Genomic DNA, 27,332 nt, shown 5'->3' with positions numbered 1-27,332 from the left:
TTGTCCGAACAGAAGCCTGTTTCTGGAAGGTTTTCCTCCCTCTGTTGTTTATTAAAACAACCATTGTTAAGTTTATCTCTTGGACATCTCCCCTCTGACTGCGTCTCTGCCACGGCATTGTTTTAACTTTTACTGTGAGCGGTATCTCACGGCTTTTTACTGGCACAATTTTCTAATGATTAATCCAAATGTGTTGGAGGAGATCTTGTTTGCACATGACCAAGCTGTGAAAGAAAAGGTCATTTGAAAAGACAGACTCACTGGTTTTTCTTCATGGTGTTAACACGAGAGTTCGCTAAAGTTTAGCAGGTGTGCAGTAAACACAGAGAGACCTTTCACTGAGAAGGATCAATTCTGCCTGGTCTTTGTGGGTGTGCGCACATGTGTTGGCGTGTGTGTGTGTGTGTGTGTGTGTGTGCAAGGTTCTTTCCCTATTGACTCAGGTTTGCTGCGATCATTTGATTAGTCAGCAGGCGGAGCCGCCGAGGGACAGATGCTGCTGGCTGTCTTTAGCCACACAGTCAGCACTTAATGCTCAAAAAACACTTCAGATACCAGATTTGCTGGGAGAACAAGTCATCCAGCTCATGCTGAAAAGTTTCCATTTTAAACTCCCCTCACCTAAGTTTTGGAAGTATCAAGTGGAAACACTTAATTAAACTTTGTTAATGCTAAGACGCTATTTAAAGTATGAAATGTTTTATCATTTGACTCAGCAAAATCTGTTCTACCTTATAAAGGCAGTCTGCGACTCTGATTTAAAAAGAAAAAGTATTCATACCCCTTCACATCTGTTTCAGACCTAAATCCAATTGAGAATTTGTTGCAAAATTTTACATAATATATTTACAGGTGCTGTCAATCCTATCTGACCACAAGACAAGTGGCCAAATTTGACTGAGTATTGATGGATGCTACATCCTCACATTTATATCAGCCATTTTGCTGAGTTCTGATGACTGATCACCTCGGTTCTGCTTTGGCTGTGGGAACTAAAAATCAGCCTGCCAAAATCCACCATTCTCACATCCCTCTGTGAATTTATGCATCCGCATTCAAACACTTCAGCAATCAGATATTCATTAGGTCCAGTTAGCCTTTCGCCTACTTAAACTTTTATAAACAAAAACAAGTTTTCTACTTCAGGTAGTATTTCATCTGACATCGGAGCTTCCTGTTGCTCTGAACCCACCCACAACTCCCTTTTCCAGAAGGCTGCTGGCGTCAACATCTCCTTCCTTGTCCTGTTTCACTGTGAGCTGACTCAGCGAAGAGAGAAACCAACGTTACGTTCTTAGCCCGAGCACAGAGAGAAAACTCAGTTTCAGATCTGTTCTTCATAGATAAAGTTAAGAGCTTAGTCGTTCTTGACAGCTAAGCTCTTAACTGAAATAAAATTGTCTCTAGAAAATTGTTTCCCTGAATTTGGAGGGGCTGTGATATGCAGATTCTCCATGAGGCTCTCTGACATTTTTATAGCAAGCAAGTCAAGGTGGGGGATGAGCTGTTCCCCTGTCGGCTGTGTTCCCAGCACACCATCTATCTGTTTATACCAACAGATTTTGACACACCGATAGAGCATCAGGACAGAAATAGACTCCAAATGAACTCGGTGGACTGTGTTTACCAGTGATTCAGCTGAAGGAGTGAGACAGAAAGTTCCCTCCACCACGCCAAAGTTCAGATGATGACTATTTCTGGGGGCTGTTTACCCAGGATTGAGTTTTTCCCCCCTCTGGATTGTTTACTCAACCTTTAATTCATTGGTTTTTCAATCAGCTAGTCGGCTGCAAGGGACATTGGCAGTGAGGTAACAGAAGTTTGGTCCCCAGTAAGCAATACTTTAAATGTACACCAATGAAATGTCTGAAAGCCAAGATATTACCAACATGTCCTGAGAGTATATCAGCACCAGGTAATACTACAGTTTGGTATTTAAGGGTTAAAATGAACAGTAATGCAACAAGTATTTTAAAGGTGACCTATTATGCTTCCTTGAACATGTTAGAATAGGTCACAAAACAAGTTCATTACATTCTTTGCACACAGCTATTCTTAGAGGAGACCTAAGTCTGCTCAGCTCTGCCTATTTTGAACTTTTTTCAAAATGAACTGTTCTAGGCCATCTTGTCACTTAAACTCTAAATAAGCTACTGCTAGCCAGGTCCCCAAACTCAACATTTATATTCACACGTGAAAATGGCTGCAAACAGATGAGCAATTATACAACCTTACATATTTGAAAATCATAAATAGATCTTCCTGCACAACCAACAAGGATCCTGGAAGTGGTTTCTGGATAGTAAGTCAACAGTATACAGTTTTTCAGCAGCCATTGTATAGCGCGTGTAGCGGTAAAACTACCTGATCAAAGGTATTGGAGCTCTGCTTGGGTTGCTAGGTGACAAGCTGGTGTTTCCTGGGGCTGCTAGGTAGTTAGCTGGACTTTGCTTGAGTTGCTAGTTGAGGCTATGCTGGGCTATTTGGGGTTGCTAAGTAATGGTGCAGTGGTCAATTGTGATTTAGGATTTTGGAAAGGCTCATTTTCCAGACACCAAAAAACAGTAACTGATTTTCAGCAAACTGCTTGGAGTGTGTGTGCGTGTGTGTGTGTGCTTGGGTTGTTTTAGAAGCAGTTGAGATGTAAATGTAAGAATAAAAAATATGTATATTTTTTAAAGAAAAAAGTAAAGAAAATGTAAAGAAAAAAGTTTTTCTCTTGTTCCTTTCTTGTAGAAAACGGCTCCAACTTCAACATCTCTAACTCATCCCAGTCTGTGACTAACTGGCCTATCTGCAAAGACCAGGATGAGATGCTGAATCTGGCCTTCACTGTGGGCTCCTTCCTGCTGTCAGCCATTACTCTGCCTCTGGGCATTGTCATGGACAAGTATGGCCCACGTAAGCTAAGACTTCTAGGAAGGTGAGGATGGAGAAGAAGCTCCCTCTTCATTAAAAATGTCTTCTTCTTCTTCTTATGCATAACTAAAACTTTGTGTTCCCAGTGCCTGCTTCTCCTTGTCCTGCCTCCTAATTGCTTATGGTGCCAGCGATCCTAACGGTACGTATCTTGTTGTGTTCTGTTTGGTCCTCCATGATCCCGAACATCTACATTTTATTCAGTCAAGCCGGACTTGGCTTATCTGTCCTGTTTTACTGTCAGGTCTTTCCATCCTGATCTTCTTTGCTCTGGCGTTGAACGGCTTTGGAGGCATGTGTATGACCTTTACCTCTCTGACGGTAAGAACGAGTTATATTTTCCTGTTTTAGCTACACTTACAAGTGCAAATGCAGAGGAGAACTAATTAGAGAGGCAAAAAGGTTTTACTTATTTGTTATTCCCAGTGTTGTATAAAGTACAGAAATCTCAGAGTCAAGTAAAAGTACAAGTACCTCTCCAAAATATGACATTGGTAAAAGTCGAAGTCACTGACTGAAATGTTACTTGAGTTAAAGTCTTAAAGTATCTGAAACTTCTTGTACTTAAGTATGGAAATTACTGTAAAAATGGATGTACTCAAGTAATGTAATGAAAAGTACAAGTAAAAAGTAAAACAAAGCAAATGCAGTTTGAATGACATTTTTTATATTTTGGTAAACTTGTCAAATACACTTAAAATAATGTACCCAACCAAGTGCAGGCAAAATTAAACCTGCTAATAGATATACCTGCAGGTATCATTTAGTTAAGAAAATTAGGTGCTTTACCTATAGCACAAGGTTAACTTAACCTGCTTTACAACTGAACCAGCTTCTTAGTATACCCTCCAGGACAGAAAATACAAAGTTTTTGTAAGCCTCAAGTTTTCCCTTCAAGTAAGGTCAGTGCTGAAAATGAGAAAAATAAATAGTACAGAAAATGCGGCCAACATGAAGAAAAAGAGCTGTTACGATTACTTCACAAATCAGTGAATCAGTCAATGCTACAGTCAGTAGGTGGTGCACACAACTGGTCATTATGCAAAAGAAAAAAAGAATTGGGAGGGAAATGCAGCTTATTGGCATCTGTAAACCTGGTTTTGAACTTGCATGCCTTTCCTATATTCGTTAAATTTAGTCTAAATTGCTATCGCTATGGCTTCTGCCCCCCTTGAACAGAGGAGTCTAGGTAGCCTGCTACAGTCAACATTAGGCCTAAGCTAAATACACTACATGTGGAACTGAAATAATGCCAAACAAAGTTCATTTATGGTCAACGTTTCACAATACAGTAGTGCCTAGTGACCAAGCTATAGTTACTGAAACAGGAGGATTATAACCATTTCATAAGACGTTATAGGTAGCCTGCTACAGTCAACATTAGGCCTAAGCTAAATACACTACATGTGGAACTGAAATAATGCCAAACAAAGTTCATTTATGGTCAACGTTTCACAATACAGTAGTGCCTAGTGACCAAGCTATAGTTACTGAAACAGGAGGATTATAACCATTTCATAAGACGTTACCTCGATGTGTTTCTTCAAGTTGGACGGGGAGTTTTTGTAAGATAGAATTTCCACATCTTCAGGCAGGAATAACATAAACTGCATGCGGTACGACAAATCTTTAACACCCACGAAAGAGTATATTGTGTTTAAATAAGGCCATGGGCTCTCATCACCAGCTGGTGGTTCAACTGGAGCCGTGTCCGACGTAGTTGCAGTCGTTGTGGTCTCCGTCTCCTCCTCCATGTGACCGCTACTGATTGCGAGACTTGCTTTGTGTTTAATGGGAGAAGCGAAACAGGTGTATCCTATTGGTGGTGATGAACAAGCCCAGGCAAGTAGGCTACCGACTTTGTTCGGTAGCCTGCTTGCTACTTGCTAATCAGTAGGTGGGGTCAAAACACTTTGTTTCTCTCTCGCGCTTTTTTGTAACGAGTAACTAAACCACACATTGAAAATGTATCGGAGTAAAAGTACGCAATTAAGTTCGGAAATATAGTGAAGTAAAAGTGAAAGTCATCAAAAATTTTCATACTCCAGGAAAGTATGAAGTACTCCAAAATATACTTAAGTAAAGTAGTGAAGTATTTTTACTTCGTTACTATACAACACTGGTTATTCCTCTGTCCTAAAAACAATGATTTTGTTAGAATGTGTAACAATCTATACATTCACAGCAGAGCTCCAGATTCTGTTCTCAAGGGGAAATATTGTGACTCTCCAGAGTAAAACGGCTAAAATTTGGGGTTAACAGCCGTCCATCTTGTTTTAGGACATGGCAGTGAACATTTCATGAACCAATCATAAATAAGGATGTTTGTTGTAAAACTCAAACGGTTCTTCCACAGTTCCTTTCTTTAAACATATTCATGCAATTTGTAAATTCAAAGGTAAAAGATCTCAAAGTTGTAGAACCATTAATGTTTACTCAATAAAACCAGTCCGTGGAAACAGTACAGAATATAAGACCTACTTTCTAAATATTGTCTGATTGGGGGTACAGCTGACTAGAAATTTCTTAAAATTTTTTCTGAAGCTTTAACCTGCTAATCCTGTGTCTGTTTCTGATTTCCATTTAAGGACTTAAATTTAGAAAAAAATTTTTAAAGAGACATTGTTTTTTTTCTACAATTCCTTTGATGTAAATTAATCAAATATATTGGGAGCTCTGGTGATGTCATGCTGTTGTGATAGAGCGTTCTCGGTGTAAATCAAATCAAAAAAAAAGATTAGAGTTAGAGTTATCTTATTAAAATTTTTACTCTTGCAGATTGAGTAAATTGCAGACATGTCTTAAAACACTTTAGAAAGTGTAATTTTCTTGTTAAGTCTTTCTTCTCTCTTATTAACAACTTCCACACTGAAAAGTGTTGTCATGGCAATCTGTTAACGCTTGAATATGCTGTATTTAGTGATTGCAAATTGTTGGTATTTTTTAGTTTCCGACCGGTTGAGCCGATTTCCTAGGGCATCTGAGTGAAATTTTGTTTATATATAGCTTTAAAGGAAATATAGGTTCATTATAGATAATAATAAATAAAAGTAGACTACTAATTGGATCGAAGGTGAGAAGACATTATTAGGAATAAGGAGCAGACATTAAAAGAAGAAGCTGAACAGGAGAGGAAGTGGAACAGGAGAGTGCATTAGTCCACTTTCAAGGAATAGGGGAGATGGAGAGACAGATACTTTAGACAGGAGGATCAGATGAGACGATAGATGAGGGATTGTGGTGCAGAATTGTTTAGAAAGGGAAGAGCAGATGTGTGCATAGTAGAGCAGGTTACCGATCAGCAGATATGGTGGCTGGGATGATATCATCACTCAGATTGTGCTGCATCATAGGAGATACCATGTAAGGATGGAGGCAGCTTCAGTGATCTATTTTTCACTGCTGCGGTTTGAAGCCAGAAAACTCTACATTACTATTTCATTCGCAAAAGGAACATGGATTATTGTATTTTTGCCAGATGCACATTGACCTTAATAGCACACAACAATATGAGAGTTACACTTAACCTAAAATCTGTGTTTGGGTTTGTGGTACATTGCTCCTGCATGATAGTGCTTTCCTTGAACTGTGGCAGAATGGACATTCTGTTTGTCACAACAGAATGACAAACACACACACACACACACGCACTCAGAGACATACTGGCGAGGAAGATCCAAACAGGAAGCTGCAACAAGAGAATTTCTCCACCCAATTCTGCTGTTATGCTGGGACTTGAATTAACACACACACACACACACACACCCCTGTTTCTCAATCTGTCTTGTTCTGCCTCCCCCCCCCCTCCCAATCTTAGATTTGTTTTCCTCTTCTCCTGCTTTTAGCCTCCTCCGTCTTGTCGAGGCGGGACCCACATGCAGCTATTAAAAGCATGTCATGGACATGCAACAGTTTGTGCATGCTGCTGTGTGTGCAGGTGTGTCTGTAAAGGCTGTGGTTTACAGCTTCTCATTGGTCCTGCAAAACGTTTTTAATTAGTTGCTGTTTTTATTTGTTTCTATTAAACATAGCCAACAGTGAGAGCTTTAACAACCTTTTCTGTCATTTATGTGAATGGATCTCCGAATCCAGCATCATCACTAGTTAGAGTTAGTCAAACTTTGCAGAAATGTAGTCCTTCTTTCTTGGATTATTTTCTAGCCTGTCTGTTATTTTCCCAATCATGTCCTCACTTCCTTATCCTCCCCTCTCTTTGACCACATTTAGCCTCTAAGGAAAACATGGATTGTATTTGGATGGAATGACATCCTATTCTATTTGTGGAAAACACAGCATGAAGCCCTTCTATTTGTCATTTAAAAAACTCTTAAATAGAAGCCCCTCTATGCTGGTAATGGTACACATTCAGTACATCTGAATCTGTGCAGTGCATCCACACCCACAGCAACACGTGAGGCTCTGTCTGTTACCCAGCACCAACCATATTTCATATGTATGGACCGTGTGAAATGGTCACACGAGTGATCATCTTCCTCACACCCTTCTTGATGAAGCAGAAGCTGATATGGTTCTAAGACATTCAAAGTATTTATGAATGAGCTTCAAAGTAGAAGGAACTGAAAGAAGTTAGTCGTTATATTAAGGATGTAAGGGTTGGATAGAGGAACCAAAGAGTTATGACGGATGTAATCTCATGAGGAATCCTTGCAGTGAGAGGAATGTGTTTTAAGATGGACAAGAAGCTGACGTCAGGTCAATGGAGGCATGCTGTCTGCTGTTCGTCAGCTGGTGTTTGCTAATCTTCCAGTCCACTTGGCTGCTCTTTATGATGGAAGGAGTCCCGCTTAATGCGTCAGGACAGGACCGGTCAGAGCTGGTTCTGGCAGCTGAAGTTTCCACTCGATGCAGCAACAACAAAAAACCCTTCTTCCTCCTTTCGTTACTGATTTTTTTCTTTCACACAGCCGTTTCCAGTTTCCTCTTTTTACTCAGTAAGTTTAAGTGGCTCAGCATGTTTCCCCTTCTTTTCCTTGGTCTATGTAAGGAAATAGTCATAATGCAATCTGTTTTATCCACTTTAGTTTTCAACACTCAGCACACAGTCTTATCTAACACCACTTCCAATACGCACAGGAAACCTTGTTTGCAGAACATGTTCCCAGTTTGAGACAAGGGTTAGACTAGGAAAGTGTCACTTCTGCATGAGGAATTGTTGAAATACCCTCAATAATAATGATGGATGGTGCACACACATTTAAATGCAAGCTCACCAGGACTGAAGCAGGTAAACATTACTGACAGCTGCTTTCAGGGTGTTTTAAGACCTGTTAGTTAGGTAGAGTCAGTTTGACTGGAGACCAAAATGGCAACATTTGCTACATTTTCAGCTGGTGCAGTTCGTTTTCCCACTACACCGTTGAATCAAACTACCAAACCCTTTTAAAAGCCTGTTAACCTCCTCACCTGAGTTGGAGCTGCACTGAGAACCACTGAAGGAAACAACACAAACAACCTCTAAAGAAGACGAAATGTTATCAAAACCGGAGTGGCATCAGATTTGCAGTAGGATTTCTTTTTTTTTCTTTGGCAAAAACCATAAGCCATTTTTCACGCTAGCACTAGACACTCATGTATGTTTTGGTTGTATTTACCCAGAGTGCCCTGCGCTATATAGTACCCTTCATGCTTTTGGAGCGTTCTCCAGTCTGGTTACCATTCATATATTCATTCAAACTGTGCTAGAGTTCGCTTCAACTGAGACCTAAGCTTTTAGGTAGAACAGAGTTCGTTTTTTTGGTCCACGTCAGAGTTCGATGGCACATTCACACCTTTCCAAACAAACCGGACTTTTTTGACAAACAAACCACAGTTTGATTAAAGTGTAGAGTTGTTTAAAAAGCCAATATAAACAGAACGAAAATATTTCGTTCTGTTTTAAGCAACCCAAGTTAGCATACAATTTTGCATGACATTTCTGCAAACACAGATATTTAAGCTGCTCCCTTTGCCTGCAGCAACTCAACTGAACAATGATGGCTGACAAAACACAGAGCTGGTGCTAAAGTTTTAAAACTCCTGTATGTGCAGTATGTACAGAGAAGAGCCTTAATGACTCATCAGTTGACAAGGAAAAAGCAAATACGTTGGTCGGAGGTCGTTTGCCTGTAAGGCAGATGAATAATAAAATCTATAGGATGTTGATAAGCCTTTATAAAAGCCGAAACACAAAGTGGAGACTGAGAAGCACTGCAATTTTGACAAAGCATTGAAAAAACCAAGACATTTAAAATGAATTTAAGAAGCTTGGTTAAGCAAAATAGTAGATTCCCTGCATTGGATCTACTTATTGGAAAGCTAACAAAGAAACTACTCTGTCAAGAAGCAATAGCAAAGACCATCCCTGATGTATCTGTGCAGAAGAACATCCCAAACCTATTATTTGTGTTGTAGCATAGGTTATAAAACTAATAGAGGTGTTCATATTTTTTAGTAAAGTCTCGAAGTGACAAATCAGAAAAGAAGAGCTGAGGTAAAAGAAGGGACAAAATCTCCAAAACAAACACTTTAAAAGACTGATCAGGAGTCACGTGACGTACTTTGAAGGCTGAGAAACATAGAAAACACATTCCTTTGATGATTAAAAGTCACCAACACAAGCCCCTGTTCTCTTCTGGGAAATCTAGTTGGAATTCACAACATGAAAAACACCTTGAGACTAAGATAGCCTTGGGGACAGATGATGACGATTCAAAATTAATGATCTTAACTCAGACTGTATGTTATACTCAAAACAAAGATTGCCCTGATTCTAGATCATCTAGTAATTTTAACCTTCAGTGCAAAGAGTTGCCGCATGTCTTCGACTGTGATAACATCCTAAAACAGCTATAAACTGAAACATTAAACTTTACTGTACCCTGCTAGTGTTGCATTCTTGTTCTATCAAAGCTGTAATATTCAGTAACATGGATATAAAATAAAATAAAAGCTAAAGCTTGGGTGATGCCTACTGTCAACAATAACATGCAGTGTATTCAATTCAAAATTAAAATACTTTATTAATCCCAAAGGGAAATTAAATATAAGTATTGAAGACATTTCAAGACTCTTCATAAATTTTAATAGTCACTATTTTTCTTATTTTTATGGTTTTTCTAAATTTGGGAGTTATTAAATCCTTCAGCTTTTTCCCAAGTGAATCTACACTTTCCCTGTTGTAATCTACAGTTCTGATCAATTTATATCCACTTATGTGACATATTACATTAATTTGGGGCTTTTAATTTTTTTGTCAAAGAGACCAACGATCTCCTTGTCTTATTTTATCAGAGTTTACTACCAAATACACTTTGCTGAAAATTTTTACTAAGCTTAATTTTGGATTCATCTTAGTCCTTAAAGATGAATTTCTATCATATTGTTTCACATATTCTGACTTTGGTGTTTGCTTAGGCCTTGAAGGTTACTTGGTTGTTTTTTTTGTACTTTCTAATTAATTTCCATTCATTTAAAAGTGACCGTTTGAGATGGTTTAAACTTGGATAAAACTTTGCGTTTCAACAGAAAAATGAACAAACACACATCAAAACAGATTTTGGATTGGATAAAAGAGGATAACATTAAAGCTCCTGCTCAGCCCTGTTAAGTACTTATTTATTGCCAGGAAAAGTGATCAAATATTGAGCTAGAATGACGCCAGAAGCTTGTTGATGCCTCAAGAGACTTTAGTGGGGGTATAATCTCATATTGGAGTTTGTGTATACAATTTTGACCCTTTGTGGATGAAAAATAATCTGCAATAAATTCAACCTCATTCACCTAATCCGTTTAAAATTCACAGAATTGTCACGTAACCTTTTCAACCTGGAAAAGGAGCAGATCGAGTCATTAAATTTATTGAAAAATTGTACAATTGAATAACAGCCTGGAGTCTAAATGTAAGCACATTAAAAAAAAAAAATTCTTACTTTCGTTTTAGGAAATGACAGTAATGTTAGTCAGCTCATGAAGCGTGTTCAGAATCAGTCATATCTCATCTCAGTACTCGCTTCTTCTGTTCTGGGACTGTTCCTGTTAAAGTTACAGCTGTGTGCGTTGTGGTCTGAACCCACAGCTGTTTTTTGTTCCTTCATGTATAACAGTTACAGACCACTGACTGCGTGCCTGATCTGGTTTATTTTCCTCCAGCTAGAAAAACACTTTAATCTTCATCTCATCAGGCCAAGCAGCTGCTCCTCCCAGCTACATGCTCACTCACACTTCACATCGCGACCGAATCCATAAATCCAGGCTGCATCTTTCGTGAGCAGCAGCCCAGACCGGATTGTCACATGTTTTTGGAAAATGCTGGAAAATCTCGGAGTGACATAAAAACAGGCCTGTGCTTCGCTGTGTGTATAGTAGGGTAGAGTATGTAAACATTGTAACCAAGAGTAGCATTATTTTACCTATTTTTACTCAAGTAAAAGTAAAAAGTAGCCATTCATCTTCAGTCGTATTGATTATTGCAACAGCGTCTTCACAGGTCTGTCCAACAAATCAATCAAACAGCTGCAGCTGATCCAGAATGCTGCTGCTCGCGTTCTCACTAAAACCAGGAAGATAGAGCACATAACACCAGTTTTAAAGTCCCTCCACTGGCTCCCTGTAGCTCAAAGAATAGACTTTAAAATACTGTTGTTAGTTTATAAATCACTGAACGGCTCAGCACCACAATACATTAAAGATCTGCTGTTGTTGTATGAACCTTCCAGACCTCTCAGGTCTTCCGGTTCTGGTCTGCTCTGCATCCCCAGAACCAGAACCAAACAAGGAGAAGCAGCTTTCAGCATCTATGCACCACAAATTTGGAACAAACTTCCAGAAAACTGTAAAACAGCTGAAACACTGACTTCTTTTAAATCTCAACTAAAAACCCACCTGTTTAGAATTGTATTTGAAATGTAATCAATTACAAATTTATGGATGGAACTTGACTTAATGCTTTGTTTTGATTATTGATTCTATATTGCATTGTGTTTCTGTGTTTGTAATGATGTAAAGCACTTTGAAATGTCTTGCTGCTGAAATGTGCTATACAAATAAAATTTGATTGATTGATTGATTGATCCAAGAAGTTACACAAGTACTGAGTAACTGATGAAAGCATCAATCTTTTATTATTTAAAACTTACATCAGTTGGACCAAAATATAAAATCATGTGGAAATTTGGGTATTTTAAAAATCAAAATGAAAATAATTCATATAAATAACATGATTACAAAATAAACAAGAAAGAAACATTTTTACAACTCAATTTTGTTCAATGTAAAGCCTGTGAAACAAAAACTGCTGGTGGGTGTCATTGCTTGGTGAATTTATGGTTAAAACAAACTCGTTGTTCGTTCAGCGAAGTTAGTCGCAGTTGCCAGAGTATCCAGAAATTTTACTTGAGTAAAATTAAATAGTATAGTGTAGTAAAAATATTCCTAAAAGTACATATTTTCAGGCATGTTGGTGGTGCAAGGGTAAAGGATATGCGAATCCTTAGTCCTCAACATGGCCGCCCCAGTCCAATGACCTTTGCTGCATGTCCCCATTTCTCACAACTCGCTTTCCTGTCTGACAACTATCAAAAAAACACCACTAGAGCTGATAAAATGTTCTATTTTTAAAAAAGTAATAAAAAAAAATGGTACATAGATCGCATTTTGACAAAAAAAAAGCAGCTTTGGGTCAGAACGTAGGTTATGTGATTCCATAAGAAAATGGTTCCAGCATCAACATAAAACGCAAAAATGTTCTGGAGGAAACTAGATAGTTGTTGATTTTTTTAATACCAAAGAGCAAACAATGCTATTTTGTGCATTTTCATTTATGTTTTTTAGTCTTTTCTGTCTCATCTCACCGGAGAATCCTCTTCCACATGTTTACTGTATCCTGAGTTGCAACCAGTCAGTCTTTTACTGACTGGAAAAGACTTCGCCCTTTCTGTCTGCTATTTTCTTTAAGTCTTAATGAAGCTGGTGATTATTTAAGGCACTTCTAAATAAATCACTCCGAATACAGATACACGTCAAACTTTTCATATTTTTACTATCAGCTACAATTTGTATAACTTTCCTTCTATTTCACAATTGAGCCCAATTTTGTTGTGTTAAATCACAAGAAATTGTCATGAAACGTTATATTGATTTGTGTGATTGTACTGAGACCAAATAGTGAAAAAGTTGAAGCAGAATGATTGCTACAGTGTACTGAATGTGAGCTGAAAGTTTTTCTCTGCAGGAGTAAAGCTTTCAAGCTGATACACAAAATTATATCTATTGGATTTCCTTATCTAAAATCAGATTTTAGCTTGTGCTTCGAACAGCTCTGGAGGCTCTACACCAATCTTTGTCACCCAACAAAAGGTCACTGACTGGAAAAGAATGTGGTAAAATACACACATGTTGGCAGACGATGTTGAATCCCACAGATTTCTGATAAAGCTGTTCAGTAGTAAATTGAACTGGCTGAATATCATACCATCTGTGTTCTGGTGTTTGCAGCAGTGGAGTGAAGAAAAAAAGTTGGGGTTGCAATAAGTCATGCACAGCTCAAAAAGAGGACACCATGTTCTCAACCAGATGAAACAGTAAGCAGTTCTCTTCAGGAAGTCAAAAGCACAGAGGAGTGAATACATGTCTGAGTGGTTAATTATCTCTGTGATGTATGTCAGCCTAAACATTCTTTGTTGTTGTACTTTTGTGATATTTGAATTATTTAGAGTGGTTTCTAGAAGCTACAGAACTCAGCAGCAGTGAAACAGATGAGGCTGATTGTTAAAGGCAGTATTGTGGGTCACGTATAGTTTTTCTATCCTTCTCTAAGACACCACATACAGTATGTCTAGAGTAACCAGCTTCCTGAACCTGCTCAGCCCAGACAGATGTCATCCTTTGGACTAACTGGAGCATAAAGTGAGATCCCAAGAATCACCATAGGCACCACAATTCAAAGCAAATTAAAAACTTTCCATATTCTCTGCAGCAGTACAGAACCAAATAGGTCTAATTTGAAAACCATAAAGGGAGAGATAGGGTAAGATGGGTAGGGTAATCTTATTTATGCTTGTTAACTTCCAGTTTAGCATTAAATTAATAATAGAAGTGATGCACCAAGAACCTGTCAGATTACTTTTAACCCTGCAAATCTGACTAGGAGAGAAATATGTCCAACACAAATAGGTACTTTTTTTTTTTAGCTTCCCAACATGTTTGGAGACCTGAGGTCAACCTTCATCGCCCTGATGATTGGATCCTATGCTTCCTCTGCCGTCACGTTTCCTGGCATCAAGGTAAATCCTCAAACTTCACGCCATTCTTGATTTGCTCTAGTTTGTTCAGCCATCATTTCTTTCCTAAAAGACAGCAAAAGATGGGTTATTGATTTTTCATTATGATGTTTTTGTTTGGCTTCTGTCTTGCTGCTTCCAGGTGATTTATGATCTAGGTGCCCCCTTCATCTATATCCTGGTGGTTTGGGCCGGCTGCGCTGGCCTCGTCTTCCTCAACTGCTTCATCAACTGGCCTCTTGAGCCTTTCCCAGGTCCAGAGGACATGGACTTTACGTAAGACCAAAAGACATGCTCACTCTGTAAATACTTTCTGTAAAATACAATTTTTTTCTTAAAATATGAAATTTTTTGTACAGTTTTTGAATAATTGCTGCTCTGAGGATGTTGTTCTTTCAGTTACTAAATTATTCGTCAATTATTTCAATAATCAATTAATCACAATTAATCACTGCAGCTCTAGTCAGATTTGCTCAGAACTAATTACAAAAAATCCAAATTATTTTTGTTATTCCCCTCCTTGTGTTGACTTGTTTTTTAAAGTCCCATTAAAATACACAGTAGTTTGTGGTCGTTACAAAACAAGACATTGATACTTTAGCCCTCAAATACACACATAGCAGATTGCATAGATATGCCAGTTTGCTTCAATATGGTAAATCCTCTTGTAAAGCAGCAGAACCCACTGAGCCCTAAAGAGAAAAGAACCTAAAGCCAGAAGATTGGAGGGATTTGCTCTCTTTCATACGGTTTTTTAAGGGTGTTTTCTCTCTTTTCTCTGCTCGCTCAGATTTTCTTCTTACTTTTATATTTTTTCAGCTGTCATGTTGCATGTTTGCAAGATATATGGGCTCACAAAAAACCTTGTGTGTCTCTTACCCATTCATGTGTCCCTTTAGGGTAAAGATCAAATTCAGCTGGCTGGGCTTTGACCACAAGATCACTGGGAAGCAGTTTTACCGGCAGGTGACCACGGTGGGCCGCCGACTCAGTGTGGGCAATGCAATAAAGCAGCCGCAGCAGCCGTCCACAGATCTGTCAGCGCAGGACGCCAACAAACTGTGCCTGTCCACCGTAGACCTGGAGGTGAACTGCAAGGGCAGCGGAGAGTGTAAGTCACAGAAGGAACATCTCACTTTGAAATTCTGCAATGGTGCAGATCGGACTGAAGTTGGTAGTAAAAAGTAAGAGGTAACCAATTTCTGAATGTGTGGTAAAATCAAAGCCATGCCATGAAAGGGGATTTCTGTCTCAGCTTCTCTTTTTTGACTTTATTCCCATCTGATCTGAACAAGCTGATATTAACAGCATGCTCATTTGAGAGGGAGCCAGACTCCCAAAATAAAATTGATAACATGTGCCTAAATGATTTGGTACCGAATAGCATCATCTACAATTATTTTGGGTCAGCTAAACATGTGCATGTGAGCATCTTGGGTATCAGATTGCTGGATAAGCCATGAAGGAAATGATTCATGACTTTGAGGTTCTTAGAATGAAATATCACTTTAAGCTAATTTTAACTTCTTTAACACGAACAAGCTAGTGGCAACCAAATAATTAGGCATGTAACCATATACAGATATACATGCACATGGCATAACGACTGAAAGAACATCAAACTTTCTCCAGCTAGAGTGAAGCTTCGCCTAAGGCATTTATGTTGCACACTGTCAGTCAGCCGGCTGAAAGAAAGCTGTTACATTTTTCCCTTGATAAAAAAGGATGAATTCAGTTGTTTGTAATATTTCAGGTCCAGAAGAACAGACTAAAATAGCGCCACTCATTAGCCTTAATAAGGTAACACTGCTTATAAACCACAGTTAGCAAGCTTGTTAGCCAGTTGGCTGCAAGCTAGCTACCCTAACTGAGAACTGATTAACTAGTTTACATGTTGTATAGTGTCACTCTTTAAAGAGCCAAAATAAACACAACTAATTTTAGTGGTTTTTGGTTTTTCTTTTTACAAGTTTTTGCTCAATGAAAGCAATAAAAATTTTAACTTGAACTGCTGTTATAGCTGGAGCTAATAGCCAAAATAGTTAATATCAGTTGGAATAATTGTTCCTTTTCTCTTTTTAATAAATCAATTAGATAATGTTGTACAATATTATTTAATTTTTTTTTTTTACTGTGAGAATCTTAGCTCGTGCCTGATTAGCAGCTAGATGCTGAACACACCTTAGCACCCAGTCTTTTAGTGATTGAAACTGTAGATTAAACTGATACATAAAAGAAAAATAATGGGACAATAATGGGTTAGCCAAGCTAACAACCATTTTACGCATTCTTTTTATGTAAAGAATGTGTAAAAACACCTGTACGGTCTTCACATTTTTAGTTATAAAAGCCCTACATAATAAACAGAGAGATTTGGCCTATGCAGCAGTTACAGAAGAATCCTTTGCACCACTTCCACACTACATCGACCCCTGTCACCTCTGTCAACCCTGTGGCTCCAGGCCTCTCCTGGGCCTCTAAATTCTTCCTCAGGGTCAGGTTCTCCCAGCGGTAGGCTGGTGGGTTCCCTCTTGATCCTTTTGATACCAAATAGACCGTAGAACCAGTTCCGACTAATTTCTAGGAAAGTTGCTCAGCAGGTGTGGCGCTCTGGCAGGGAGCTCCAAGAGGCATTGTTTGGGGTTAACTGGTTCAAACATGTGTGCACTTCATATTTATGTCTGCATACCCTATTGAGAGCAGCTGTCTGGAACGGTACAGTCAATGTCAATTTTGTTTATGTAGCACTTTATAAGCTCCAAAACGTTTTACAAGGAACAATATAGGAACAAAGGATAGACAAGAAAGGAATAAAAGACAGTAATACCAGAAGGAAGTTCTAAGAACAAAATCTGGTTGCATTTGAAAGCCAATGAGAAATTGGTCTTCAAGAGTTTCTTGAAATGATTGATTCTCTTAATGGAAATAATGTGGAGAAGAAGCATGACCTTCTTCTGACTTAGCTAGTTATTAATCAGTTTCTGGCTTTTATCTAAAAATGGCTCATAATATGTTTGTAACAGTCATAAATGATGTGGATGTAATAACAAACTCTCTGTTAGAGACCAGCGTGTACTAGTTTGGTATGTAAACCTCCCTCTCTGGAAATAAGACAGGACCTATTTTTTCTGTTGCTGATTGATATTCAGAAACAAACAAACTCTTTTTTTGTGTTTCTAAAAGCACAGCTGCAATGGAAACCTGCAACAAATTTGTCCTAGGTTGCTCATTCTTTGCCCTATGCCGTGGTTAATGGACTGTGATCAGATTCTAATAATTCATGGCTAAAAGGGCTTGGAAAACATCCCAATTTCTTGTGGCCATGACCAAACATTTCCAGTGATTAGCCCGACATGGGTATCTGTTGATCAAGGCAATAAACCCACCTGGTCCATCTGTGGACTAATTGGATGTTGTTGTACTTCACCAGATGGACAGAAGTGTCCATTTTCCATTTATATTCACAAGCTTCATTAATGATCAACTTTACCCACTGTCTGCTTTTCTTTGGATCCTCCTGTTCCTAATTCAGGTAAGAAGTGTCACCACAGCACCTGAAGGCAACAGAAATATTTAGATGACAATTTCTACTTCAAAATTATTCACAATCTTTGAACTTTCATTTTGTTACATTAAAATAGGAAACTTCAATGTATTTTACTGAGATTTTATACAGTAGGCCGAAACAAAGAGGAGGAAACGAGACATAAATCTTTGAACATCTCACAGAGCATTGTTTAATCCATGTAGAGCTGTCCCTCTTAACCAGTAGGCCGCTGGGAATGTAAGGAAAGCAGCCAAGATGCTGGTGGTAACTCTGTAATAGAGCAACAGGTCAGATGGAAGAGTCTGATGACAGGACAACCTGACCTTTGGAAAACTATTACTGTTTACCAAGTAATTGAATATACCTAATGGTATAAATAAAGTTGATCTACCAAGCTGGCCTTATTGGAAGAGTTACAATAAGGACACCATAAAAAGTTCAGTTTACTACTAAATAATTGACTCTGGTCAAATGAAACCCAGGATAAACATTTTGACCTGCATGCAAAATATATTGACGTAAACCAAAAAAGAATAAAAAGTGGTTGTAATATGTATTAATTTAAAGTGTCTGAACTCACCACCACACTTTTCAGATTTTTAGTTGTGGAAATTTTGAAATCCACCTGTACCAGCTGACAGTTGTCCACCAAATATGCTAAAATTATCCCGATAATCTTAAAATGTATTGAAGTCTGAGATTGTAAAGTGACAAAATGTGTAAAACTCAAAGAGAATAGAAAACCTTTTCAAGACAGATGCATTTGAAAATAAGCGACTGGACCAGTCTTATATCATCAAATTAGTGCATCGAACCAAAAGTCAGGCATGCTCGTACTCGTCTGCAAGGTACATTATGATCTTCTGCTGCTGAAATATTAGACACAGCGCCATACTATCACCACTCATCAAGCATATGTTGATGAGTGTACACTTGTAGTTTGTTCAAATTTACAATAGGCTATGTATGCATTTTTAAAACATGCCAGCAAAATCTTAAATGTTGTAGAAGCTGCAATCTGATTCATTCAGTGGGAACCAAAATAAAGAAAATATGAATGTTAAAAAAAAAACCTATTATCATAGCCTAATATTAGATTATAAACAAAGTTGTTTACCTGCATAATGTCATAATTAAAATGTGTCACTGGGCGATACTAGACAAATCTCTACAAGCCTAACCACTTGTTAGAATCATTATCAGTTCTTCTAAGGGGAGCCACATTCTGACCTCAGTCCTCACATAATGCTCAGTTAATGTCCATTATCAACGTGTTTCTGTTGATGTGATGAGAAGACAATGTGAGAGATTATGAGTACAGAAGTGGTATCCTGCTGCTGAATAAGATAAAATCAAGTTTGGTTGTTATAAGATTTGCCCGGGGGGGGGGGTTGTTGCATAACTGAATCACTGAGTAATTTATAGAGAGCAGAGTTGCATTGGGTACACTGAGGGCAAATTCTAAAATATCTCCAAATAAATACTTGCCGTGAGCACCTGCACTCGCCACAACCAGTCAAACATCACACTTTTTGTTATGTTTCATATCTTTTTGATCACTTATCTAAAGCATTTTATTAAATCTCGCCTCATTTCCTCTGCAGCCCAGTCTTTCATGAGGAGCATCTTCAGTCCCATCTTCTTGCTGAGCCTCATCACTATGTGCGTTACACAGCTAAGACTCATCTTCTACATGGGAGCCATGAACACCATCCTGGAGTCCCTTACAGACGGAGACCTGGGCACAGGTGAGTGTAACCACCCATAAGCTGCACATAAAAATGCAGAAGCTGCTTTGTGTGTCTTTTATCTTTAAACTCTGAACATCCCTGTCATGCCTGCTTCCTGCTGCTGTTACAGTGGAGAGGATGCAAGTGGATAAGAGCTCTGAGGCCTGGTTAATCACCTCCATTCAGCCCCTCCTCCACTGTCTGTCCTCCTCAGCTGTCTTTGCTGTCCATCATGGATCATTTTTCTGTTGTGCTCCGGGTCTGGCCTGAAAGAATAATAAGTAAATGTGTTTTTGCTGTGTGTTCCTCAGTGAGTGTCTACACCTCCATCTTCGGCGTGCTCCAGCTCCTGTGTTTGGTCACCTCTCCTGTGATTGGCTACGTCATGGACTGGAAGCTCAAAGACTGTGAGGATGAGAATGACAAGACTGTCAAAAGGTGAGAGTGCAAGCTCTTAGAGTTTCAGAAACAACAGCTGGAAAACAGGATAAAACATAGCAGGGCTGCAACTAACAGTTATATTAGTACTTAATTGTTCTACCAATTAGTCTGACAATTAATCAGATAAAAAATTCCCACAGACTTGCAATTTTTCATCTAACCACTAAAGCTTATTTTTTACAATATTAGAAATGCATAAAAATACAAATAAACAAATAATTCAATTCCTTTTTTAAAATAATACAATAAACATTTTATTAGCTGAAATGCATTAAAATAGAATTACTTCAGTGTATGCTTGATCACTTGTAATAAAGGATGCACCTGGAGCTAAAAAAAATTGGGCTGATATTTTGACTAGTTTTTGATTGAACCAATTAATAGTTGATTAGAAAAGGTGCCTAGTAGGAAGTGTACAGATTTTTTTCTACAAACCAGGTGAAGCTAGACCTATGATTTGAGCAGTTTTGGGTAGAACACATTAACAAACTGAAAAGTTTTTAATTCAAAATGTATATATTTTGTATAGTTGTGGATTAATTACTGCTCTGGATATGTTGTTCTTTCAGCAAGGTCTGCCAAGTTAACAATTAATCGATTACTAAATTAGTGGATTATTTCAATAAACCATTAATCGGATTAAATGTTTCTGCCCTAAAACATATTTTATTTAATTTTCTGATTTTTTTTGTTGTTTGTTTTTTTTTCATCTAATCAGTGAGCCCGGCCAGCCCCGGCGCCCAACCAAAAAGATTCAGAAGATCGTCAATGCAACTAGAGCCTTCATCTTCACCAACCTGCTGCTGGTTGGCTTCGGGGCCACATGCATCATACCAAACCTCCCGCTTCAGGTGTGAAACTGTGTGTGTGTGTATGTGGGGGTGGGTGTGCGTGTGTTACTGCTCTGCAGTGTTATAGATATTTGGGGATTCACATTTCCAAACATGTGCCTCTGTTGTTCCACCCAGGGGTAACACTGCAGATACAGGCAGTTCTCTCAACCCTAGTTGCACAACACTGAAGCAAAATATATTTCTTGGTATTTTACTGACACCTACTGGACAAAATTAATATTGCTTCTTATTTATCCATTTGGTTCTGAATGGCCTTTATCAAAGATGAAAGCCAGCTGGTGCTAAATATAGACCTGCTGTGCTGTAAAATTATTGCTAAAGGACAGCATGTCTATTTTCTCTTTTCTTTACAGATTCTGTCCTTCGTCCTGCACACAATAGTGAGAGGCTTCATCCACTCTGCTGTTGGAGGCCTGTATGCTGCTGTGTAAGTGTGGGGCATGTTTAAAAGACGATTGCAGCAAAAAAGGGGCTATAAAGGGATAGAAAAAGCATTCATTCCTCAAAAACGTTTTTATATTTCTGAAATTTTATGAGATAGACCAACTCAAATCATCATTTCAGTCCAAATATGCTCACATTCTGTTTGTCCTCTGCAGGTACCCATCCTCTCAGTTTGGCAGCCTGACAGGCATGCAGTCCCTGATCAGCGCTCTGTTCGCTCTGCTGCAGCAGCCTCTCTTCATGGCCATGTTGGGACCCCTGGAGGGAGACCCTCTATGGGTAAGACACACATTGAGACACCAGCATGACAGAGTATAGTTCCCTGTTCTGCATCACTGTTTATCATTCTGTCTATCTGATGCTCAGGTGAACGTGGGCCTGCTAGTGCTGAGTATGCTGGGATTCTGCCTGCCCTTCTACCTCCTGTGCCACAGCCGCCACCTCCAGCGCCTACGAGATGAGCAGAACGACGACCCCAAGGTCTACGTGAAGATGAACAATGGCAGCGCGCCAGAGGCCACCGTGTAGAAAGGATGAAGACATTTTTGTTTTTTATAAATAAATAAGGCACAGAGAGGAGGATGAACGTGTGGCGAACCTGTACACGGACACATATATTGAACTGGTGATTCTGCACGCGTGAACACTGTGATGACTAGTTTCACTTTCTGTGATGCTCTGTGATAAAGCCAACACAAACTCAAACACTGCGGGGAGATGACAGTTCCTCCAATCATGATCCAAAACTGACTAAAAAGGGAGAGAAAAGACAGTTCACTTCTCCCTTAATCAGTCCTCTTCCTTCTTCTTCTCACTCCTGCCATTCTGTATTCAAAAGCACAGAAAATGGCAGCTGACTGCTATCAACAGTGTGGATCTGAATTTAACCAGCAGGGGGCAGTGCATTCCTGCTCACTTACTCAGCTTTTTTTGAGTAACACGCACACGCCTACACACACACACAAAGAAATTTGAGCAGCGTTCTCTGCGCTGTCATCTCCACTTCCTCCTGTTGGACTCAGCAGAAACCCAAAATGCAACAGCTTTGAGATCAGCACACAACACACTGATAAGTCACTGAGGAAACACAGCAGCCCCTGTGTCTGTGTTATATTGTTGGTGCATGATCCCAGTGACAGTGTTGATCCTTTGTTTATGTTTTACTCAGCCTCCTGAGCAGGAAAACAGATCTACACACAGCTTGTGTTTGACAAACCTGTCAGCTCTTGTGTTAGTTTAGATAAGGGTCTCTGTGTGACGTTCAATCATGATCCAGTAATATGAAGGAATGTTTAGAGCAGACAGATAGCACATTTTTTAAACATTGGAGTAGTGTCCATACACAATGAAATTATACTGTAGTATTTGTTCATCTCAGCAATAAGCATTTCAGTTCAGTGGTGGGCGCTGGACATTCATCCAAATATACGTGTTCATTTCACTAAGTCTATTCTTACACTGTGGACGGTGCTAGTTAGAATACCAGAAATGTGTTTGTGTTTCACAGTGCAGCTGAGATGGTCATACTGCAAACAAACAAATCAAATATCCATTTTTTTCCTTCACAGGTTGATTTCCAAAGAGTTAGTGTAGCTGTGGTTTCATGTAGCGTTTGCTTTCTGTTTCGTATGCATTTCATGGTGATTTCACAACGTAAAACCTGATGTACAGCATCAGCAGCTCAGGGAAGCTTGACTCCTTGTCATAAACCTGGGAACAGAAATTTGCTTGATGTTAACTAGGCATGGGCTGGTATGAGATTCTCATAGTGTGGTAACCTAACACAATTTCACAGTATTTGCAAAAATATTTAGCACAAAACTGTATTACATGGCCAAAATTATTATTATGTTGAATACACAACCACAACATTTAGTTTTTATGTTAGGATATTATAATATTGTTTTATCTTTCTACTCTTAAAAGACAAGTATAAGAGCTGATAGCTGGTTAGTTCAGCTATCAGCTCTGGTAGCTAGCCTGCAGTCTGCTTCTGCACACTCGTAGCTCTCCAACTAGATTTAAAACAGCGTTACCTTAATAAGAGCAATGGGTGGTACTTCTTTAGTGAGTGTCTTCTCATTACAAGTACTTAAATAAACATTGTGAATTACTTTTACTGTTTTAAAACCTTTGTAATGGCAACAGGCCTCTTCCTAAAGGAGAAAACCATAATGATTCATTGTTCTCAGAGGAAAAAAAGCTGAATGTAATAAGCTCAAACACAGACAAGCAAGACTCTTTGTCTTTTAGAGAGAGAAATAAAACAGAAGCATGGAGTGCTGGATATTATTCAGTCTGCTGACTGTAAATGCCACGCAGTGAAGCTTGTCATAAGGTGAAAACAGGCAGGAAGACTCTCTGTCCTTCCATCTGTAAAATTGTCTGATAATCACTTTCAGCTGCCCCCGTCTGAAAACACAACCTAAATTGTTTACAGGTGCCTGAACTGAGAGATGACACTCTGCTGCCTTCACGTACTCCCAGTGACAGACTTTCAGTGAGGATAAAAAAAAAGCACATAATGCACTTTAAAATGTCTAAAATGGACCTTATTTGCATATACCTGCACAGCTTGTTGTTGTTATTTCTAACACACGACTCCTTAATGGTGGTGCACAGTGGAAAGAATGTAGACCCAGGGCTTTTGGATGTAGATTTGTTCATGCTGTGGAAGCTAAAAGATGTTTTTGGGTTTTTTTTATAATCAGAACAAAAAGAGGCGTTGCTTCACATTTGGCCTTTATTCACACAGAAGGTGCAGCAGAGTCTTGTCTCTCAGTTCACAATCCATTCCTTTTAGACAGAATGTACTCTTATTTTACTAAAAGAATTGCCCATTATTTTTTTAAAATCAGACATTTTAAATTGAAATACCCATTTTGTCCTTCACTCAGATCTAATTTTGATAACACTTCCTCTCCTTCCTTAAATAATTTGGGGTTGTTATGAAAAAGAAGCTCAGAGGCAGGAATTTGGGTTAAAGTGTTCTGTTTCCGAGTTCCTGGCAATATATCAGCAGTACTTACAGGAAAGTCATCTAACATTGCTACCAATGTGAGACTTGAGCCTGTACTGAACAAGCGATGAGAAAATGGAAATGGAGTCACTGACTTCTTTAGATTACTCACCTCGTCCCCACCGAACCCTGAGCCCTAAAGCGATTTTGTGTATTCTTGTTCATTTCAGTGGATTGTTTTGTTTTCTGATAATGAATTTTGGGTGTTAGCTTTTAACAGTTATGTATGTGTGATGCGTAAAAGTGGGGATATAAGAGGAAAAAAACATATACCTTTTTTTCTCCACTTGACATTTTGTATTTTTTTTCCTATAGTGTCTTACTGTCTTTACTTTTTTTCCCATTCTGATTTTACAGGATTGTGCATTTCCATGATATTTTACCTTGTATGACTTTTTTTTTTGTCTTTTCCACAGTATAACTATTGTCAGTGACTTTTCAAAATATGTTCTTTCAACTGAAAGAAAAACAAAGTTTGAATATATGAAATTAAATAAACAATCATTTGTATATTTGTCTCCTGTTTTTAATGGCACAAAAAACCGGAGCGTTTGAGTGTTTTTCTAAATCCTTTTCTAGTGATTTAGAAAAGGAGAGACAATACTTTTCTAAATCACTAGGTGTCAGACTTCCATGTTAAAGGTAAAATTTAGACAGCATTGTTATGTTTGTACAGCTGGGCTGCAAAAAAAAAAAATAAGAAATTGACCCAAATTCTTTTTTTATTAAAATACTTTTTAAAACTATTTGTTCAACTATTTGTACAAAGTTAAGTGACTGACACAACTAAAACTACAACCTTTTTTCCAGATCAACCAGAGAAAAAATACTTGAACTATCTAGTGTTAAAAAATGAATTGCTTGTAATTTGCATTAATGAAACAAATGCTGGCTCCAGTCTTAGTCTGCAAATGATTTTCTTAGTAGAAGTGATTGCTTGCAAACCTTAATGCGTAGGAACATCTGGCAAGAGAACTGTTGATTGAAACAACAGAAAACATAAAGTCCTTCCAGGAGTTCTGCAATCCAGGATGTTTGTCTAAAATTTTGAGAAAGAGCTAGCAAAATTGGAAGATTGTAGAGCACACACTTTTGATGAAGAAAACTTGAAGCGATTTGGTAGAAAACAAAAAATAAAAAAGGACAGAACTACTAAGAAATATAACGTTTTGCATAAGCATTCATACACATAGTTGTCCTTCTGAAAGATTTACAACACTCTTGGAAAACATAACAATTAAAAACGAACATAATCCAATGTGACATGCTGATGGTGTGAATGGACAAATGAGTGAAACTACAAAACCAAAACAATAAAAAGAAAATAACAATACCAAGGAAAATAAATGCATGATTAAGTACAATAATAAAATGGCCTGAATAATTTTTTAAAAAGAAGTATAATAAAAAACATGAATAGTTGAGATTCACATTGTGATTTATTACTTTAAAAAGTGAACATAACTATGTCTTACAACTTTGTAGTTAATTCATTAGTTCTCTTGTGTAGAAAGGAATGAATGAATGTTGGATTTGTTCATTTAAAACTATGCTGACCATAAAGAATCCACAAAGCACGTATGTAAACAATTTTCCATTTAAATCTGTTTTATGAGCTGTTTTTCCCATTTGTGATATTTATATCTACTCTTGTTTTCCAGTTCAAGAAAATGTACATTTGGTAATAGCAACAACTGTGAGGAGGTGAAAAACATAATTTATCTTATTATTGTTGTATCTCCCATAGAAGACAAAGACGTGGTGATAAAGGCATGAGGCAGCTCAGTGGAGAACATGAGGTTGTGTGTTTCCAGAAGCACATAGAAGTACATGTCTAGAATATGGTCTGAACACGATGACCATATCCTGTGCTCATCGTGTTCAGAGTATCACTCAATCTGAGTGAAACTCATTTTAAACATAATAAGAAATGCAAGTCACCCAGTTAAGCACATAGTCAGTATGAATGATTTCTGGATGACTTCAACAGACCTTCAGGCTGAGTGATGAAGTGATGAAGCGTTTTAGTCCCCAGACCAGAAAAAAATAATAGAAAATAGAAATAGAAAATGTGGGCTTTTTTTTGGATTAACACTGTTGCTGGTTTCATGTCAGGTTGGGTATGCGTATTTTCTGTGCTAAATGGCACAGAATATGTTAGAGTTTGACAAGAAGTTGCTTCTGAACATCTACAATGCTTTCCAATAAAGGAAAATAGTTTAGCTATAAATTTCAACATTTAAAACAACACAAGACTGACCTCTTATTTTCATGATTTTTACTTGTACTATATGTAACATATTATTTTAAAATCTAAACTTCAATGCTTTCTCCCTGACCTCTCTGATGTGTACCTTGGTCTCCATGATGCTGTTTGTTCTCTAATAAACCTCTGAGACCCAATTTTACCAAACAGAACTTTATCAAATATATTTTATGACTAAATGAATGTTACTCAGCTCGTTTTACCTTATTTATGTATTTAAATAAAATGTTTTATAGACAGAACATGGCTACTGTAATTCCAATAAACTAAGACAAGATTCAGATAGAACTCATAAGGGTCAATAATAACACATGCAATAACTCTATTAAACACAGTTGAATTTTCATTATTTTTTTTGTCTATTTTATTTAAGGACTACATTTGAAACATTTTCCTGGTGGCTATGAACATGGATGTATTGCTTCTGTTTAGACTAAATTGAGGCAAGAGAGGTTTGAACTTTTGCGTCTGAGGTTTAGGAGGCGTGTCTGTGTGTTGGCTTGTGTGTGTGTGAGTGTGTGTGCGTGTACGTGCGTGGGCGTGGGGTGTGTGCGTGTATGTGTGTAGAGAGGAGGAGGGAGTATTCCGAGAGCTCAGGCCGCTCTGGACAAAAAGTCGCCTTGGGAAGCTGCCCATGTCGCCCATATCGGAAACACCGCCACTGCACACTGGGCATATCAATGGGCTCTGGTTCGTCAATTTCACATAATTTCAGGGGTGGATATAAAAATATAGAGCAGTTTTATAGTAACATGCACTATGAAACTACATTTTATTTGAGCGGTGCATACATTTGGTTTGTATTTAAACCAGTAGCGAAACGTGTGGCTCGAGAA

The 27,332-nt window shown here is 38.2% G+C and overlaps 1 protein-coding gene across 1 annotated transcript in view; it reads left to right on the top strand.

The window, feature by feature from the left end:
- The window catches only part of LOC114161608 (large neutral amino acids transporter small subunit 4-like), a 30,237-nt gene extending 5,497 nt beyond the window's left edge, over positions 1-24,740 (top strand). Inside the window, exons 3-14 of the mRNA XM_028044981.1 lie at positions 2,737-2,923; positions 3,006-3,061; positions 3,164-3,240; positions 14,106-14,198; positions 14,338-14,471; positions 15,095-15,306; positions 19,347-19,490; positions 19,784-19,910; positions 20,632-20,764; positions 21,121-21,194; positions 21,367-21,490; positions 21,578-24,740. Coding sequence (XP_027900782.1) covers positions 2,737-2,923; positions 3,006-3,061; positions 3,164-3,240; positions 14,106-14,198; positions 14,338-14,471; positions 15,095-15,306; positions 19,347-19,490; positions 19,784-19,910; positions 20,632-20,764; positions 21,121-21,194; positions 21,367-21,490; positions 21,578-21,739 — 1,523 coding nt within the window. The 3' untranslated portion in view covers positions 21,740-24,740. The remainder of the gene's footprint in view (positions 1-2,736; positions 2,924-3,005; positions 3,062-3,163; positions 3,241-14,105; positions 14,199-14,337; positions 14,472-15,094; positions 15,307-19,346; positions 19,491-19,783; positions 19,911-20,631; positions 20,765-21,120; positions 21,195-21,366; positions 21,491-21,577) is intronic.
- Positions 24,741-27,332: the final 2,592 nt, after the last annotated feature.

Source organism: Xiphophorus couchianus, chromosome 18, assembly GCF_001444195.1.
Source record: "Xiphophorus couchianus chromosome 18, X_couchianus-1.0, whole genome shotgun sequence".
NCBI lineage: Eukaryota > Metazoa > Chordata > Actinopteri > Cyprinodontiformes > Poeciliidae > Xiphophorus > Xiphophorus couchianus.
Note: the sequence above shows the minus strand (reverse complement) of the source record. Positions and strands in the feature narration are given on the sequence as shown.